Source organism: Hippocampus comes, unplaced genomic scaffold (assembly GCF_001891065.2).
Source record: "Hippocampus comes isolate QL1 unplaced genomic scaffold, H_comes_QL1_v1.1 scaffold168, whole genome shotgun sequence".
Lineage (NCBI taxonomy): Eukaryota > Metazoa > Chordata > Actinopteri > Syngnathiformes > Syngnathidae > Hippocampus > Hippocampus comes.
Window position 1 is genome coordinate 306,584 of NW_017805955.1, and position 18,267 is coordinate 324,850.

The 18,267-nt window shown below is 42.6% G+C and overlaps 1 protein-coding gene across 2 annotated transcripts in view; it reads left to right on the top strand.

Moving 5' to 3' along the window:
• Window positions 1–18,267, top strand: part of efna2a (ephrin-A2a) — a 76,528-nt gene that overhangs the window by 53,521 nt on the left and 4,740 nt on the right. For both annotated transcript variants that reach the window (XM_019890566.1, XM_019890567.1), the window contains one exon: window positions 15,780–16,072. In XM_019890566.1, the coding sequence (XP_019746125.1) occupies window positions 15,780–16,072 (293 nt within the window). The remainder of the gene's footprint in view (window positions 1–15,779; window positions 16,073–18,267) is intronic.

Genomic DNA, 18,267 nt, shown 5'->3' on the forward strand with positions numbered 1-18,267 from the left:
GGGGGTGCAGGAGAAAATAGAAAAAAGATGGAAATGCAGAGAGCAGGGAATGGATGGAGGAGGGGGGCCAAAATAATCCCAGAGTCCCCCTTTGCTTTTCTCTTTGAGGATCCTAATCTATATGAACACACACACACACACACACACATACACACACGGCAGAAAGCCATACGTTGAAATAAAGTTTATTTATTTAGTCCGTAGTCTTTGTCGGGAGGTCCCTAGAGGATGATCCAAGGTCAAAACCACTTAAGAATGTCCCCTTTTATACTTATGTAACCTCTCTCGCTCTCTTTTTTTGTATCCCAACTGCATACTGATACACACACACACACACACACACACACACACGCACACACACGTACACACACATGCACGCATACTAATGCAGTCGGGGGAGTGCATCGATTTAGCATGGTGTGCAAGATTCCCACCACTGCCCCGATATGCAGATTAAAGGCAGAGCAGAACACACACACACACACACACACACACACACACACACGCACACACACGCACTCTGCTCTCCAAGCCTTTTCTCTTCCTGGTTGCAAGCGGGTTATTGTCATTATGCATATTCATTTTACGGCATATTCATAATTAGTTCCAGACGTTGAGCGGTTGTGACGGTGTTTTGTAAGTTTGCAAGGTGTCACACAATCAGTTTGAGTGTGTGTGTGTGTGTGTGTGTGTGTGTGTGTGTGTGTGTGTGTGTGTGTGTGTGTGTGTGTGTGTGTGTGCTTCCCTCGGTTTCCCTCCCATGTAGCCTCATCATGATGAGTACCCTCACTGTGATTGCGGAGGCTCAAAAGTGGGACCGGACATGGAAAAAAACAGGAAAATAATAAGAAGTACATTTTTTTTTTTTCCCAACAGGAGCTACGGCACAGGTGGTGTCGAGTGGTAGAAAATTTGCCCCGGCATTACGGCGTTCTCTTGATACAAAAACAAAGACTAGAAAAAAAAAAGTTGATCATTCTTTATTTTAAGGCGACTTCGACATTGCTCCTGGCGGAAAATGTCACCGGCCGCGATTGCCGTGGGTGCCCGGCCATGTTTAAACATTTGTCTCGGCTGTCGTAAAGCTCGTCAGCTCCAATGTTTTCAATGAGTCATTTCCTAGCCTTGGCCGTCCGATATCGTCACGTTTGATATCACAAGTCTGACATTCTTGACGGTGATGTGACACAATCGGCAACCAAATACACGAGCTAAAAAAAAAACAAAAAAAAAACCCTGAAAACTTTGCGAATAATCACGTGTGGCTTTGAGTCTCCGGAACTCATCTTGAACATAAGAATGTCCAATGTTTTCGATGAGTCATTTCCTGGCCTTGGCCATCCGACATCGTCACGTTTGATATCACAAGTCTTACATTCTTGACGGTGATGTGACATAATCGGCAACCAAATACACGAGCTAAAAAAAAACAAAAAAAACCCTGAAAACTTTGCGAATAATCACGTGTGGCTTTGAGTCTCCGGAACTCATCTTGAACATAAGAATCTTTAGCAAGACTTGAATACAAAGAAAAAAAAAATGTGATGGCACATATTGGAAAAAACGAGACTGCCACGGCCGCATATTGCCTTAGCGACACAATCACAAAAAAAAATGACAGTCAACAAGTCTTTGCTGCAATGGGAAAACCGCAACACTTTATCTCGTTAATATTGTCTGATATTGATTTTTATTGAACCATAAGAATCTTTAGCAAGACTTGAATACAAAGGAAAAAAAAAAATGCGATGGCACATATTGGAAAAAACGAGACTGCCACGGCCGCATATTGCCTTAGCGACACAATCGCAAAAAAAAAAAAAATGACAGTCAACAAGTCTTTGCTGCAATGGGAAAACCGCAACACTTTATCTCGTTAATATTGTCTGATATTGATTTTTATTGAACCAGAAAAACATGGCGCGATTGTCAGGTGGGCAGTGCAACAGTCGCTGGTTGCGTCTCCTTTACGCTTAAAACCTGGAAACTTTATTTTAATGCGAAAACCTTACATGCAGTGAAAAGGCGGAAACGTTTCCAAGCTCTCTCTGTGGGATTAGAACTCCAGGGGAAAAAAAAAAAAAGAACAATCACAGAGCTAAAACATTGTTTAAAAATAACCCTGAAATAAGACAGGGGTCGACTGTATAAAAAGATGTCGAGAAGTTGAGTGCGTTTCCTATTTTTTTCGTCTGTTCCGCGCTTTCTTCGTGCCCGTTCAAGCCCCCCGACGGTAACGTGAGGTCTCCAAGCGTCACGCTCAGATCAATGCGACATGACACAGGGAAGCTTTTGGACCAGGTATTTATAGACTCTGCTGAAATAAAAGCCCCCCCCCCCTTCCTCTCCCCACAATAGAGGTGGGATGTCAAGGGTGTTGCCACACTAAAATATAAGAACAAGAACACACACACACACACACACACACACACACACACACACACGGGAAAGTGTCGTCATCCATTATTCGAACAATACCATTTTGAATTTTTCATCCGTTTGAAAAGTGCTGGTCCTCGTGGCTTCCATTCCACGAGAAAAGTGGCTCAACCTCTATTTATAAACCTCCGGGCTGCCGATTGGACGCCGCCAAAGTCGTCTCCTGTCTCGCGATTGGCCGAGAAAACATGAAAGAGACAGTCCCAACACTCTCTCACACACACACACACACACACACACACACACACACACACTCGCCTAATTAGCATCCCCAGAACACCCCCGCGAGCGGTATCGTACAGTGCCGCTTCTAACAATACAGTTGTCATTTTCATACGCACGCACGCACGCACACGCCCGCACGCGCGCACACACGTACTAATCCGCTGTGTGGTTGCTCAGGGGCAAACCCCGCCCCCCCAGCCCCCTCTTCGCTGTCTACTCATCATCCTCCAAACTGCCTCAAAATAACACTTTGAACACATCATAATACATTTTGGGGGGGAAGGGGGTGCTGGTGGAGGGGTGGGGGGGATTAAAGGGAGTGTGCGCGCGGATGTCTGTGCATGCGTTCTTGTCTTTTTGTGTGAGTGTGGCGTCACACATGACAACCCGTGGCGGGGACGTTTTTGTTGGTCTATGCCAGGGTTGGGAATAGTTTGAGATTTTTCGTCATAGGTTTTAGTTCCTTCGTTTGCTTTAAATTCGCTTTGAGAGCAAGTTTGTTCATTTTTATTTTTTCGGCAGTGCGTTTTAGTTTAGGGTTTTTTTTGTTTTGGTTTTAGAAGTAGTTTTAGTTTTTCTGTTAAACGTGAGGTATTTGTTGAGTGCAAGATTAAAAAAATAAATAAATAAAGTCTCGAAGTATTGTGTAATTAAGTGAAGTCAACGACAATTCTCAAATGAGTGTTTGACCTTTCCTTTCTCTGGACAGAACCCCAGCACTTCCGAAATAAATACTTTTAAAAAAGAACCCCAAAATGTCATGCATGATATTCATTGACAAAAATGAAAACGAAGGACATTTTTCCAAAAATTCTAGTTAGCTTTAGTTCGTTTCATAAATGTAAGAGGTAGTTCTAGTCTTTTTTTTAAGCATTTACATTTTTTTTTCAAAAGCGAAACATTTTTCCCAATTTTATTTGTTTGTTTATTCATTCATTTATTTGTTAACTATAATAACATTGGTCTACACGTTAGGATGTCTCTGTGTCCTTGTCCTTTTTCGCTTTTATTGTTATGGTTTTTTTTTTGGTTTTTTTTGTGGGGCAATGCTATCACATCATTATTGGAGGAACCTTTTTGGGTTCACGAGGCACATGCTGGGGCGAGGCAGTTCTTGTTTTTCAATGTCACAAACAGTGACATGCCGCCTTTTTTTGGAGGGAGCATTTTGGCTGGTCCACAAGAAAAATCTGATGGCGCTCGAGTTTATGCATGCGCATGGTAGAGGGAGTTCTTGTCTTTCAATCTTAGCGTGGCACCACCTTTGACACTCTACCTTTGTTTTTTGTAGAGACATTTTTGTGGGCAATACAAACCAAATAACGTGGGTGTTAAGTGTTGCTAATGTGGTAGGCTTGTTTGAATGCGTGCGCACGCAAGAAAGCGCCGAGCAAGCGCTGCTTAATTAATCAACATCAAAAGACGCCATTAAAAATGAATGAAACCCCAAGCAACAGTTTGGCCGGAGTGAATAATTCAGGCAGCAGCACACCCTCATGCCCACTCATCTATTAGACACCATCATCATCCTCTCTTCGCTGCAGACCCCCCCAACCCGCACCGTCTCTGTCCCAATGCCCTCCATGTTTGGCAGCCCCGTTTTAGTTTGCAGCATGCCGCCCCAGCCGCCGAGGGGATTGTAGGCAAACAGGTGCGGGTGGGTCGGAGCTCCGGGCTGTCCTCACTCCTCTGAGCGGAACGGCCATTAGTCTCAGCGCTGACCGCAGTTACGGGGCCGCGCTTCCAAATTAAGGCGCCCGCGCCGATTCCAATTAAACGGCCTTGGAGGAGGCGCGTCTCACTTTAATAGGAAAAGTCGCTGAGATGAGAAAATGTTGAACTCTATAAAGTCTCAAATCCACCCTGTCCTCCCTCGTTTTGGACGTCAACTGAGCCACATTGCGCCGGGTCAAAAGATGTTTTTGAACCGGCGTTCAAGCGCTAGCTACGGGGTCACGTTCAGCCTCTAAAACAAAGTGGAACCTCCTTTGTAATTGAATTTGATCGAAACTCAAGTATTTGAACCCAAAACTACCATTTAAACATTGCTGTAGATTTTTAACTATGAGTTTGTACTGTAGTACACAATACGACTAGCATTTGATCCAAACACGAGCATTTGAATGCAACACTATGCTGTCGCTTTAGCATTTGACCATAACGCTAGCATTTGATCGTCACTCTACCTTTTAACCTGAAGTGTGTTTTGTAATACAGTATAGCAGTTCTGTTTGATCGATACGCTGGTGGCTTATCTTGTAATATACCGGTACTTCACTAGATTTGATCAAAACAGTAGCATCTGATCAGCATGCTAGCATGTGACAGTGCCATTAGCATTCTAACCTTGACTTTGTATTGCTGTTCATAAGTTTGTGGTCACTTGGAAATATCCATGTTTGTTGAAGAAAACAATCCGAGTACACAAATGGCTGTATAGAAGACTCCAAAAGGAACTAGTGCTAGGGTGCTTCTGCGACCACAAGCAAATATTATCTATCGTCTTTCATGAACTATTGATCGCTTTGTAGTTTGTAATAAAGTAAAATCCGAGAGGAGGGTGTGAATCTGTTTAAAACAAGTATCCAGAAGAAGTAATGATTGCCATGTAAATCACAAATTGTTGCTATTCATATCAGATCTTGCCTAGCGACTGCTCATAGTGAGGGTTCGGGATCATGCTAGCTTCCCCAATCCCAGACGCATTTTCTAATCATCTGTGCTTATGACTGACATTAAATAGGTGACGCTGCAGAGAGAATTGGGGCCAATTACTTTGCATATTTCACGCCGCATCACCGCAGAGAGACAGACGCTATCTGTCATCGGAAAGTCTGGGTTTTTTTTTCTTCTTATTCATTGTAACTCTGGCATTTGAACAGTTACATACCCCACTTCAAATGGGGAATAAGACACTTGCAAATCAGGCAGAGTGATGATGAATTGCCCCAAAATCTGATTTGTCATCGCCGTGTTTGCATTCAAATCGAGATGAGGCAGTCTTCGTGTTGTTTAGTTGCAAGATTGTGATGAGGTGCAGAATATAAAGCTGAATATTATGTCCTTAAAAGTCCCACAAGAGGCTTTGAATGCTAATGCTACAGTCAAATACTAGTTAGTACATTCCAGTGCGTAGGCTAAGCTCACATGCTAATTGTCGGTTAATTTGGGAGCAGTAAAACCAGAGTGAAAGTGCTTGTGGTAAAAGGTAATCTGCCAGGTTCACCTAAAATTGCGTTTTAATTTTCAAACTTGATCTTCAAATTACTCGCGTTATATTCACATGCTATCATGATGATCAAATGCTAATGGTAGATTAAAATACAAACTCAAGATTTGCGTTGCTTGAGTTACAATCAAATGTTAGAATTATGGTCAAATGCGAATACATGTAAAACAATAAAATAAAAAATCTTAATTCTTGATAAGTGTTAATTATGTTGCTATCAAATGCTAGCATCACAGTCAATTGCTAATGGTCTATTAATATCCAAGTTCCAAGTACAGTAAATGTCGCTCGTTTTATGTTGAAATGCTATCATTACAATTAGATGTTAACATTCCAATTAAATGAGAGTGGTATAGTCAAATACATACGCCGAGTAAACATTCCCCGTATTCCGATCATTGCTATCATATGCTAGCATTACGATTAACATTTAATGTTGTTAGGAACACAATCGCATGCGAGCCTCGCAATCAAATGGTCATGTTGTATTAAAACACAAAGTCAAGATTCGAATGGTAGTGGTACATTTACACTTCACTGGCCCATCCGATGCTACGTTCAAATGCAAGAGCTTTGGTTACAGTACATGGTTGGCTATCTTATCAAAACGGAGTGAGAGTTAAGTTAATGTGGGGAATTTGGCTGCCATCCTGCCCGCCTGGTTCTCCTTGCCAGAGATTTGCATTCTCCACATGATGTCTAATTTGGAGTCACATTAGCTGAACAGCTAAGCACGTCAGCCGCCGACGTGACGCTTTCTGCATGTCCGACCACAGATGACAGTTGAGGTTTATCTCCTGCTAAGCAGACGAGCGGAATGAGACATTTTGACACCAGTTCCAGTTTTTGACACATGTAACAGGTAATGGATTTCAGGCCTGGGAGTCGGCGTCTGAGTAATGACAAGGTCCAGCCTCGCAAGAAAAAATAAAATAAAATCTTATCCCCAATGGAGTCTTTTAAGACATGTGTCTCAATCCTCAGAGTTACTTGTGATTTAAAAGCTTTCATACCCTAACATTAATTGCTTTGTACTGCCTTAGCTTCAGCATTAGTTTTGACCCACAAAAACAGTTGACTAGACTTCATATAGCCTCACTCCCTGCATATTCACGTTTGACGATTTAAAAATTTCTTTCCAAATGTTCGTAGGTCCAAGTGCAATGTGACACTCCGATGCTAGTGCTATTTTCAAAAACCTGTGGTGTTTGAATAAATTCCTAAATTCTAGCCTTATGGCCAAATGTCCATGCTAGGTTCAAATGCAAGAGGTACGTCCAAGTGTTATGCTAGTTTTACATCCAAATCCCAATGCTAGGTTGAAACGTTTGAGGTAGAAGTAGGTTAGCATGCTAGGGGTTCGATGCAAATGTATTAGCCTCAAATGCTAGTTCAGTGAAATATAAACGGGAGCTTCGAATGCTCATAGTACAGTATGTCCCGATACTAAAACTAAGATCAATTGTTTGTTGTTCCATCCAAGTGTCAATGCTATACTGACATGTTCCAGGAACAGTTAGCATGCTATTGGTCTGTTCAAATGGCAGTGTTTTATGTTCAAATGCTAGTTCATTTTTAGTACATGAAAATATAAAGTGGAAATCTAAACACTCATAATACGCCCCAATGCTACCGCTATATTGCTAAATGTGTGTTACTTGAGTGTGCCCGAATGCTAATGCAATGCTCTGACTCAATTGGCCATGGGGTTTAAATGCTAACCAGAGCTTCAAATGCTCGAATGACAGTCAGATTTCCCAACCCTCGAGATATAGCACATCCAAGCAAATTTCATTGGGAGGGGGCCTCATAGCAGAGCCAGGGTTAAAGTGCAGATGATGGCAAAGTGTCTTCTTTTGGCACTCCGTTTTATTTTTTATCTCCTTTTAAAAGGGAACACAGCTTCTTTTCCCACCAGTGGCCAAACCTTGACCCTGCAGCTCAACTACAAATAGGCCTGCACTCGGGCATCACAAGAAGAAAGGAACGCGCGCGCACGCGCACACACACAAACACACACAGAGGGCCTCTAGCCCTTCCTTTCATTGCACACAAACGCACAAACACAGGGTTTGCCTGAAAAAAAAATGTCCCTGAACACAAGCTCACATGGGGCGCTTGTCGCGGCACTTCTATGGTGTATCCACGTATTAAATAATACAAGCAAAAATGATTGTCTAATTCAGACTTTCAAGCATTAATATACCCCAAATTATGTTTTATTGTATTATCATTTCAGTTTATAACATGACTGTTAAATGGCAAAGGGGGTGCTAAGGTTAGCCTATTCAGTGACCATTCAGAGAGTTTTCGCTACATGTACACATCCTCTGTTCACCATTTATTTTTGAAGGTCGAGTCAATGTTTGGCATTTATAAATTTGCATATTCCCAGGTCCATTTAATGACTTAATACGTTTGCATAAAGTATGAGCATGCCGATTTGTTTGCCTATGTGCAATATCGTGAAAAACTGTGCCAGCTAGCAACTGCTATTTGAAGAGCCTCATGTGAAGGTCATTTGTTTTGTGTAGAGTCATTTTACTGAAAAATATGTAACATGGGTTCATGACTGTGTACAAGCTAAATGCATGGTGTTGATGCTTTATGATCCTCTCTGCTTTTATGTGCTTCGCAGTACCGTATGCTAGTGTCTGACAGCATGTGTGTGTTTGTGTGTCTCAGGCCCCGTAAATTTGTTTTGGTCACGGTGCTTGAACACGCTGATTAATGCTCAGAGAGAGATGGCAGATGGAAAGCGAGACAATGCGTGGCGAGACCAGGAAGTCGAGGACGACGACAGGAAGCGAGACGACACGAATATGAAGGCGGGAACTGTAGAGGGAAAACGACAATTAGACCAGAGATGTGATTGATTTCGGCGGACTTGTGGTTCGCATGTATGCCAACTTCCTCCTGCTTAGCAAAAAACGGTAGCCACAAGTTAAAGGCTCTAAATTATCCATAGATGTGAATGTAAGTTTAAATTGTCATTGATCTACATTTACCTTGCGATTGGCTGCCGATCGGTCCATGGTGTGCTTCGCCAGTGCACCCAAATGACTCGGGCTACAAAAACATGGCTAATTTTGGTGGGTAGCTTTATAAAGGCCGTAATGTATGCGCAGGAGAGCAGATTGGGAAGGAATGGTGTGTTTGCGGGTGAGAGAGGAGCGAGGCTGGTGTTAGAATTTTGGCAGATCAGTGGCAGGGGCCTGGAAGATGAGAGAAGAGGATTTGGGCACAGCTGGATTATTTGAAGATGTGGTGAACACGGCGTAGGAAGACGAGCAGCAGGAGGCATTTTGTTTCATTTCTCACTGGGGTTTTTTTTTCAGAGGCGTTTTCCCAATTAACAGGAAAATGCTTCAAGTGTTATTTGAGCGCTGGATAGTATTTGTTGACATCACATCGCAAATAATATAAGCAACTAAGCAGGAATGTTAACATTTTAGCACTGCCTTAGCTCTGCTGCGATATTATGCTCCACTTTGCTGCCGTCTGTTATTTTTACCGCCTTTAGTCTTAGTTGGATGAAAAAAAAAAGTCTCCCAATAAATTGATACACAACCCCCTTGTTCTCCTCCATTGTACTTGGTTAACATTAGCTTAGCCTGTTGCCGGGCTTTAGTGATGGATGCTAAAGTTTCTCTTCCACAATGTCCAATTTAATACAACATAGTGCTGCTCACATGGCGTTTGAGTTGGATTCCATTGACGGGTATCATTGATCATTGGCAGTTGTCCGTGTTTCACCTGATGAGCATCAACAATAGCAGCCAGGATGGTACGCAGTGTACGATACATGATGACATCATATATCTATTTGTCCATATGAGATGCGATTTCAAGGTTTGGGTACTCACTTATAAAATACACGGAATCATATCAGGCCTAATTTAAATGCATTAAAAAATGTTATCAAATGTTATATATTGTAACCCGTGAGTCAATGCCTGGTTGTCTCATTTAGAAATGTTAAGCCACTCTCATTATTTATTATCTGATCCAGCACACTCTATCAAATACTGGCAGGGCATGTTGATTGACAGCCAAAGCGCTGTCTTCGTAAAGGCAAAAATAAACACTCGAAGCTGCCGGGATGAAAAGTAAACCAGGACTCAGTGGAAACATGACATGTCTGCGGGGTTGCTGACGGGGATGGGGTTTTTTTTTTCTTGGTTTTGGTTTTTTTGGGAAACAAATTCCCATCTTGGAACGCCGCCATCAGTTCGTCTTCGCTTTGCTTCGAGGCAAGTCTTGTCGATAGCGATCAGCTCTGGCTCATTTTTGCCCATGATGAAGACTCCTACAGACATATGGTGTCTGCTCCGCTCTGGTCTGATTTGTCTGGGTGCTTGCGGTCATCCATTTGAGTGTTTACCTGGCTGCGGGGTGGCGTTTAGCCACCATATCCCACTGGGTGACATCCGCCCTTGTCGGGAGTGGAAATTGTCCATGACGTGCTTTGTGATGTTAATTCCACTCTTGTGTTGAGTGTCTGATGTTTGATTGGGAGGGCATTGTTTGACTGGCGGCCATTAAAGCCATTAATGTCGCTTTGATGTCTAAAAAAAAATGAACTGGAATGGCACTCGGCAAATTGTAATCTGGGTTGAAATGTGCTACGTTGGGCAACTTCTCTTGTGTGTGTGTGTGTGTGTGTGTGTGTGTGTGTGTGTGTGTGTGTGTGTGTGTGTGTGTGTGTGTGTGTGTGTGTGTGTGTGTGTGTGTGTTTGGCTACGATTTCCACATTCAAAGCATGCAGCAAAGTTATCTTAAAATGGCAAAGCAACACAGGTTTTACTACATTTCTTCATCAGAGATGCAAGAAAACATTTCTAGGGTGTTTTGGGTTTTTTGTTCTACCCTCCCTTTTTTGTCCAGCATTATTAAATTGTCATAATATAATAATAATGAAAATAACTGTAATATTGTGATATATTTAAAAGTATTCAGGCTGAGGTTTAGCGAGAGGTGGATTATTTTTTTTAATATAGGAAGTGGCAGCGCCCTCTCCTGGCTGTAGAGAGGTTGTGCTGTTAAATATACAGTAAACAACCCCTCCATTTTCGTCCCGCTATTGTAGATTTTTTTTTTTGGGGGGGGGGGGGGGGGGGTAGTTTATGACTATGTTTGTTCTGCCTCCTGTTTGTTTAGTGTAATTCCATCATCAAACACTAGATGACAGCACACTATTTAGTTTGACTTGTGTAAATTTGAAAGAAGAACAAAAACAGGAAGTGCTTCAGATCGGCCTAGTTTTTGTTTCAGATTATTGGAAGATTCACACCCTCCGTAATCCTGCTTTTTACACCTACAAAAACTTGTCTTTTGGTTCATTTCATAACGTACATCTTTGGCCATGAATATTGACATATTACTGTAAACGTATGGGCTCAGTACACTGTTACGCTGTTTGTGCCATAGTTTTGTGTTGCCCTCTCTTAATATATTGTGTTTGTATTTTTTTTTTAATGTATTGAAAGACACAAAAAAAAATTATGCTGTGAGTGCCATAAAATCATTCCGAGGGAGTTTTTAAATAAGAAATTTCTATATTGCGAATTTCAACTGTATAAATTTGTATATAAATATGCGAACATTACAAATTGCAATTAGAGGGGCTAAAAAATAAAAATAAATGGAAATTTCATACAATAAAAGAATCCCTCCCCCCACTGGCCCCCCCAAAAAAAATTTACATACAAGTCAGAAAGCTGAAAGTGTAATAAAATCAAACACAGCCTGACGGTTAGGACAGCAGGGACGATGACAAGTCACATAGCAGACGCGACAGACACCGATGAGATGAGCGAGCAAGCACAGGAAGCAAGTGAGGAGACAGAAAAGAACATTAGCGAGTAAATGACGTCGAGGAGCGATGGAAGATGAGATAAAAGCGTTGCAATTAATTGACATGGAGAGTGACAGGCGCTCGCGGCAATGTAACACTAACACACATCGGGCAAAAACAGCCTGCAGCCTCTCTTCTTCTTCTTGCCAAAAAACACTAACGAGATGAACATTTGCATTTTTCTCCCAAAAATGTGAAAGTGGGGGAAGGGCGATCTCCTCTTGCAGGATCGGCAAATCCATCGCCGACGCTTTTGGGGAAGGAGAGTGATGCTCATTACTGTCAGCACACCACGACGAACGCTGAGCCGGTCGCTCCCGGCAGGAGTTTTGTGCCTGCAGAGGTGCAACTCAAATGTCCAACTTTACCAACTTTTTTTTTTTTTTTTTTTGCTGTCAGCTGGAGAACAAAAATTATCCGCACTTGAGTTTTCATTGGTAGAGTTTGGAAAAAACAAAGTAAATATTTGGACTCCCAAGTAGCAAGTTTCCAGTTTCCTTGTCTACTTTTGTCCTAGTAGACTTGTGTACTATTCAGTTTTTAGCACTTTATTTTGAAGGGTAATGTAAGATGAGTTTGAAATGATACTCAAGCATTTTGGTTATCGTCGTTTGGGAAACATTTTAGGCATCAAATTATCAATATTTTTAAAACATGTGCTCTTCCCGGCAGCTCTTGGTCTCTAACCCCGGCGAATCGCGGGAGTTCATTCGCTAATAGTTTGCGTTGGCTTTAGCGCGAGTGTCAGTGGGAGATCGAGCGAGGCGGCGGCTAAGGAGAGGATGAGGGTGGTGTTGCAGGCGAATGTGATCAACATGCACTTCTTCAAGCTAGAGCCTTTGATCACAGTCATGCTGAGAGACCGGGATGATGTCTCGCGCGCGCATACACCTGTTACCTGTTTCTTGCTCAATTCCCAAGTAAAGCTCGTCTTTTTGGTTAGCGTTTCTCGGTTCGGACCTCCAACGACTAATAGCGCTCATTTGAAGCTCCCAGGTTTGTGACCTTGGACATGAAGAACCTTTGAGTGCACGTTTACACCATGTTAGCTTACCCGCGCTAGCCGGCAACTTTCTGTGGACAAACTGCTTCGATTCAGCGCCTCGGCGAATGATTTAGTTCGTTTGAAGCTCATCAGTTGGTGACCTTTTTACAAGAAGCTTGGAATGAACATTTCACCCATGTTAGCCTCTTATGCTAGCATCCTATTTTCTGTGAACAAACTGCTGTGATTCAGCGCCTCGGCGAATGATTTTGTTCATTTGAAGCTCATCAGTTGGTGACCTTTTACACGAAGCTTGGAATGAGCACAAGTCATTTGCTTTTTTTTGGGGCTATTTTATCAATGTTATGAGTAGCCCTAGTAGTAGTAGCAACAGTCGTAGTAGTAGTATGGTATGAAATCACCTTTTGGTGTCTACTTATAGAAACGATTCTAAATACACCTTTTGGAAGGCTTCATTTATTTTTCTTATTGCGGTTAAGTTTGATTCTTATCAACATTCTCATCATCATTACAATTAGTAGCAACAGTCGTAGTAGTAGTATGGTATGAAATCACCTTTTGGTGTCTACTTAGAGAAACGATTCTAAATACACGTTTTGGAAGGCTTCATTTATTTTTCTTATTACGGCAAGTTAGTGGCTTTTTGGGTGATTTGATTCTTATCAACATTCTCATCATCATTACAATGATGAAATTGCCTTTGTAGTATCCTTAGTCCAGCGTTTCCATCCCTGTTGGGGTGTTTTAATTCTTATTATTCTGGCTTTTTAAATCTGCTTTTGGCGGGGGAAGGCTACAATTCTTCTTATTATTATTCCACCGTATGAAGCGCTTTTCGGCGGTTCTTTCATTCTTATTCTTAGTGGTCTCGCATCCAAAATGGTCGTATTTTATTACAAATCACCTGAAAGTGAGACTGCCGCTAATGCGTCCTCATGCCAGACTCCACTGCACCGTGCGGTTAAGTGGCCGCGTACTCGCACACGTCACAATCAACAGGCGCAACGGACACGAACGCAAATTGAAATGAACGGGTCGGGGAAAACGGACACCCGTGCGCACTCGCCACCTTTATCCCATCTGCTCCCTTCTCGCATTGCACCCAATCTCATTATCCCGCCGCTCTCATCCTCTCTTCTGCTTCTATTGTCCCGCTCGCTTCTCCTTCCTAGCAGATTTCCCCTCAAGTACGTTTAATGGCGTTTGATTGGGAGAGCCGAGAGGATTGAGCCCGGCTCCCGGCGGCCGGATCAATGCCTCCAAATGATCTGTTGCCGCGTTCCCCTTATGACTCGCCCGGCGAGGCGTGAAGGCACTCATTTCACATCCAACTCACTTCCACCATTCGCCCCTCCGGGAGAGCCGCGACCGTCGTTTCCTTCGAAGGATAATTTGTCCGAAAGCCCAATAAACAGACCTGGAATGTCTCCGTCGTGGCCGATCAATGGCTGTCAAAGACTTTTAAAAAAAACACAAAAAAAAAAAGTCAATTTATTTTGAAAAGAACCTTCGCCGGTGTTTGGCTGCGGACTCGATCTTGTGTGGTCGTAAATAATGCTCTGCGTGGCGGCAAGCCATTCCTAATCATGACTAACAATGGAGGAAACAAATTACAGTGATTCTCCATCCCAACTGGATGCTTTGAAAAAGGGGCTCTTTACTTTTATTTTTAATCCATCAAAATTAGAACGGGCGGCCCGGTGGGCGAGTGGTTATTGCGTCGACTTCACAGTGCAGAGGTACCGGGTTTGATCCCGGCTCCGGCCTTCTTCCTGTGTGGAGTTTGCATGTTCTCCCCAGGCCTGCGTGGGTTTTCTCCGGGTACTCCGGTTTCCTCCCACATTCCAAAACACACGTATGGTCGCTTAATTGAACACTCTAAATTGTACCTTGGTGTGATTGTGATTGTGAAATGACATATTTTTAATCCATTTCAATCTCTTTATGTATGACCTCCCTTCGTTACGTCAACCTCGACTCACCTCGCTTCCATTCCACATACATGTATGGTCACTTAATTGAACGCTCTAAATTGAACCTCAGTGTGAATGTGAGTGTGAGTGATTGTGAAAGGACATATTTTTAATCCATTTCAATCTCTTTATGCAGTCCACAATATGACCTCCCTTCGTCACGTCAACCTCGACTCACCTCGCTTCCATTCCACATGCGAATCATCTCCAATGAAGCGTCGCTTTATTACACCCTGAACTGTGCAAACTTCTGCCGCCAGGGATCCTCATTGATTTTTTTTTTTCTCTTCTAATCAAAAGCCTCCACCGGTGTGTTGGGCTGCTCTGAGGCTTTTTTTTGTTTTGTGTTGTTTTGTTTGAAAGTGTTTATTGACGCAACACCGAGCTGCCACTGGCATTCATAGTGGATTATGAACTCTGGGATGTTGTTCGGTTGGTTATCAAGGAAACAGCTAAAAAAAAAAAAAAGTGTGTTTTGTAAGAATTTGTTTGAATTTCGGAATCTATTTCACTCATAAAAATATGATAATACAGTATGATGGAACGGCAAAGAGCAAAAACTTGCTTGGTAGTTACACAATTCCATTTTCATAAGCAGCAAATATTTGTATCGCTACATCAATAATGTTGTGGGAATATAACATATTCAACATTAAAATTAAATGAGTCAAATGATAATAATGGAAAGTGCTAGTCACAATTTTTTTCTATCGAAGACGATAGAAATTATTTGGTACATTTTCCTGCTGCATAAATTATCCCCCCAAATTGCTGAAGACATCCTTTTCATATCAGAGAATAAAATAAAAGTTGAAATTAAATTGTAACTTAAATGCTAATGTTGGACAATATGGAAAAACGGATATTAAAAAAAAAAAATCTGGAAAATACTCAAATAATAGTCACATCATTTATACGATGCCATCACAAAGTAAAAAATAAATAAAATTAAAATGTAATCGCGATACACCTCATAAATCCTTAAGACGACTGCAAAAAATGTCGCCGATACCCAATAACCAGATAACTGCCATGTTGTGTTGGCCGCAGGTTCTGGCACGGGGAATACCGGGTGGCGGTGAACATCAACGACTACCTGGACATCTACTGCCCCTACTACGAGGGCCCGCCCAACCACGGCCGCATGGAGCGCTACATCCTCTTCATGGTCAACCACGAGGGCTACACTTCCTGTCAGCACCGGCTGCGCGGCTTCAAGCGCTGGGAGTGCAACCGGCCCAGCGGCGCCGACGGGCCGCTCAGGTTCTCCGAGAAGTTCCAGCTCTTCACGCCCTTCTCGCTGGGCTTCGAGTTCAGGCCCGGACACGAGTACTACTACATCTGTACGTTGCTCGCCGCTCGCCGTACCGTTTGTGTCGTGTCTGTGTTTGTACTATTTAACCCTGAAAAAAATGGGTGAAATGAATAATCCACAAAAAAAAAAAAAAAGGCACAGGGTGGTACAAAATGAGTTTTGCTCTCTTCATGTGGCACCCGAAATAACACCCCAACTTCTATTGGTGCGTGTGTGTACTTTATTTGGTTGATTTTCCTCTGGCGTGGTGGTTTCTGAAAACTCAAATCAGATGTAGAGGATGGGCCAAGAGAGGGATTTTTTTTTCTCAGTACAAGTCAGACAGTTTTAACAAATATGACAATACTACAACAACAGATACGTGAACCTAACTATGGAGAATTGGAGTACACATTTAAGGTGTCTGGAAGGATTTTATAGGAGACCTGAAGTGAGATGGGCACTTGCCAATCGCACCTCAACCCATTTCGTGAGCGATTGCGCAACCTGAGGTGAGGCTGGGCCGCCGGCTGCCGCACTTTGCGTCCCGGTCATCAATTTCAACAAGAAATATGCTAATGAAGCCGTTTTGACGATATCATCTTGGACCTTGAGGGTCGGTATACTGTAAAGAACAGACCGGAGAATTCAAATTGAAAAACTGACTCTTCATGAGGCTCCGCCTCCCCTGACAGCTTATCCCTGGCGTGCACATTATTCCTTACGCAGACATTTTGGTAGATCCACACTAGAAAAATTGCTAGCGTGTGCGCGGGCGTGCCAGCGTGTTTGTTATGCACGCCCGCCGCTCTGCATGCATTTGTAAACATTATGTAAATATGCAATCAACACAAGCCACTCGGCACTCGCAGGACGTAAACACGGCCGCCATCTTTCGTTCTCTGGCTGCTTTTCCTCAGTTTGTAATCATTTTCTTATTATCGCTGTTGATGCGCTTTAACAACAGAGGTGTTAGTGTCACAGATGGGGGTCCCGCTCCCCCTTGCCCACCCTCCTCCTCTCATCCACGCGGTCAATTGCAAATATGCTACGAGAAAACAGCAACACGAGGGGTGAGGACTTTTGATGGAGTCATTTCAACACTTGTTTTAGAGGCGCGTAAACGGCTCTTGAAAAACGCCCGGTGAGCTTCTGATCATTCAAATGCACCGTCCGTTCAAAATGCGGTCAAAGATTAAATTCATGCATCGATAAATTCAGGAAAATAATCCACGATGCTGAAACAGTCACAAAAAATAAATAAATAAGCTCCGCGCATGTAAAAGAGTAGATGATAATCATTTTACAAATTGCAATTAAAGTGAGATGTAAAAGATTTACTTCAATCTTGAATTATTTTACTTTCATTTCATTTTGTTGTTAAAAAAACAAAAGTCATGTCATTCAACAAAATACTAGAAGAAAGAAATTGGTACAGAGCCGTAATAAATGAAAATGATGGCAAGAGCTGGAAAATAAAAGCAAATTGCCAAATAAATGTAAATTCAATCAAACTAGTACAAAAATGACAAATACTGTTGATGCCGAAACATGAAATAAAATAAATGGCAAGACTGGAAAATGCTCCCAAAATTATAAGCAAATATCATATTCAACATCTTCATATCAAATGAAGATGTTTAATTGGATTAAATTGGCCAAATAATCATGACCACATTTTTCCCATTTGTGAATGAATGAACGCCATGTGTTGCAAAGACAACCACCTGATGCCCCCCCACCCACTTGCAGTCCACACACCCTCTTTTGTTTCCAATTGAATGTGTTGCAAAGACAACCACCTGATGCCCCCCCCCATGCACTTGCAGTCCACACACCCTCTTTTGTTTCCAATTGGCCTCGTGGGCCCCTTCTAGTTGTATAGTGGCCGACTATAGTATTGTATTACCCACATGCCAGAGGGATTCGGGTATATTCCTAAAAAAAAAAAAGGGAAAAAAAAGTCAGTGTGTGCGCAGGAGTAGTGGGGGAGTCGCGGGGTCAGTTGTCAGAGTTGTATAGTGGCCGACTTTGGTATTGTATTACCCACATCCCAGAGGGATTCGGGTATATTCCTCAAAAAAAAGGGAAAAAAAAAGTCAGTGTGTGTGCAGGAGTAGTGGGGGAGTCGCGGGGTCAGTTGTCAAGTGATTGTGAGTGCGTGAAAGGCCGTGTCCATCATCTTGACAAGCAGACATGCACTTTGCTCTCTGACATGCGCGCTCTCTCACACACACACACCAC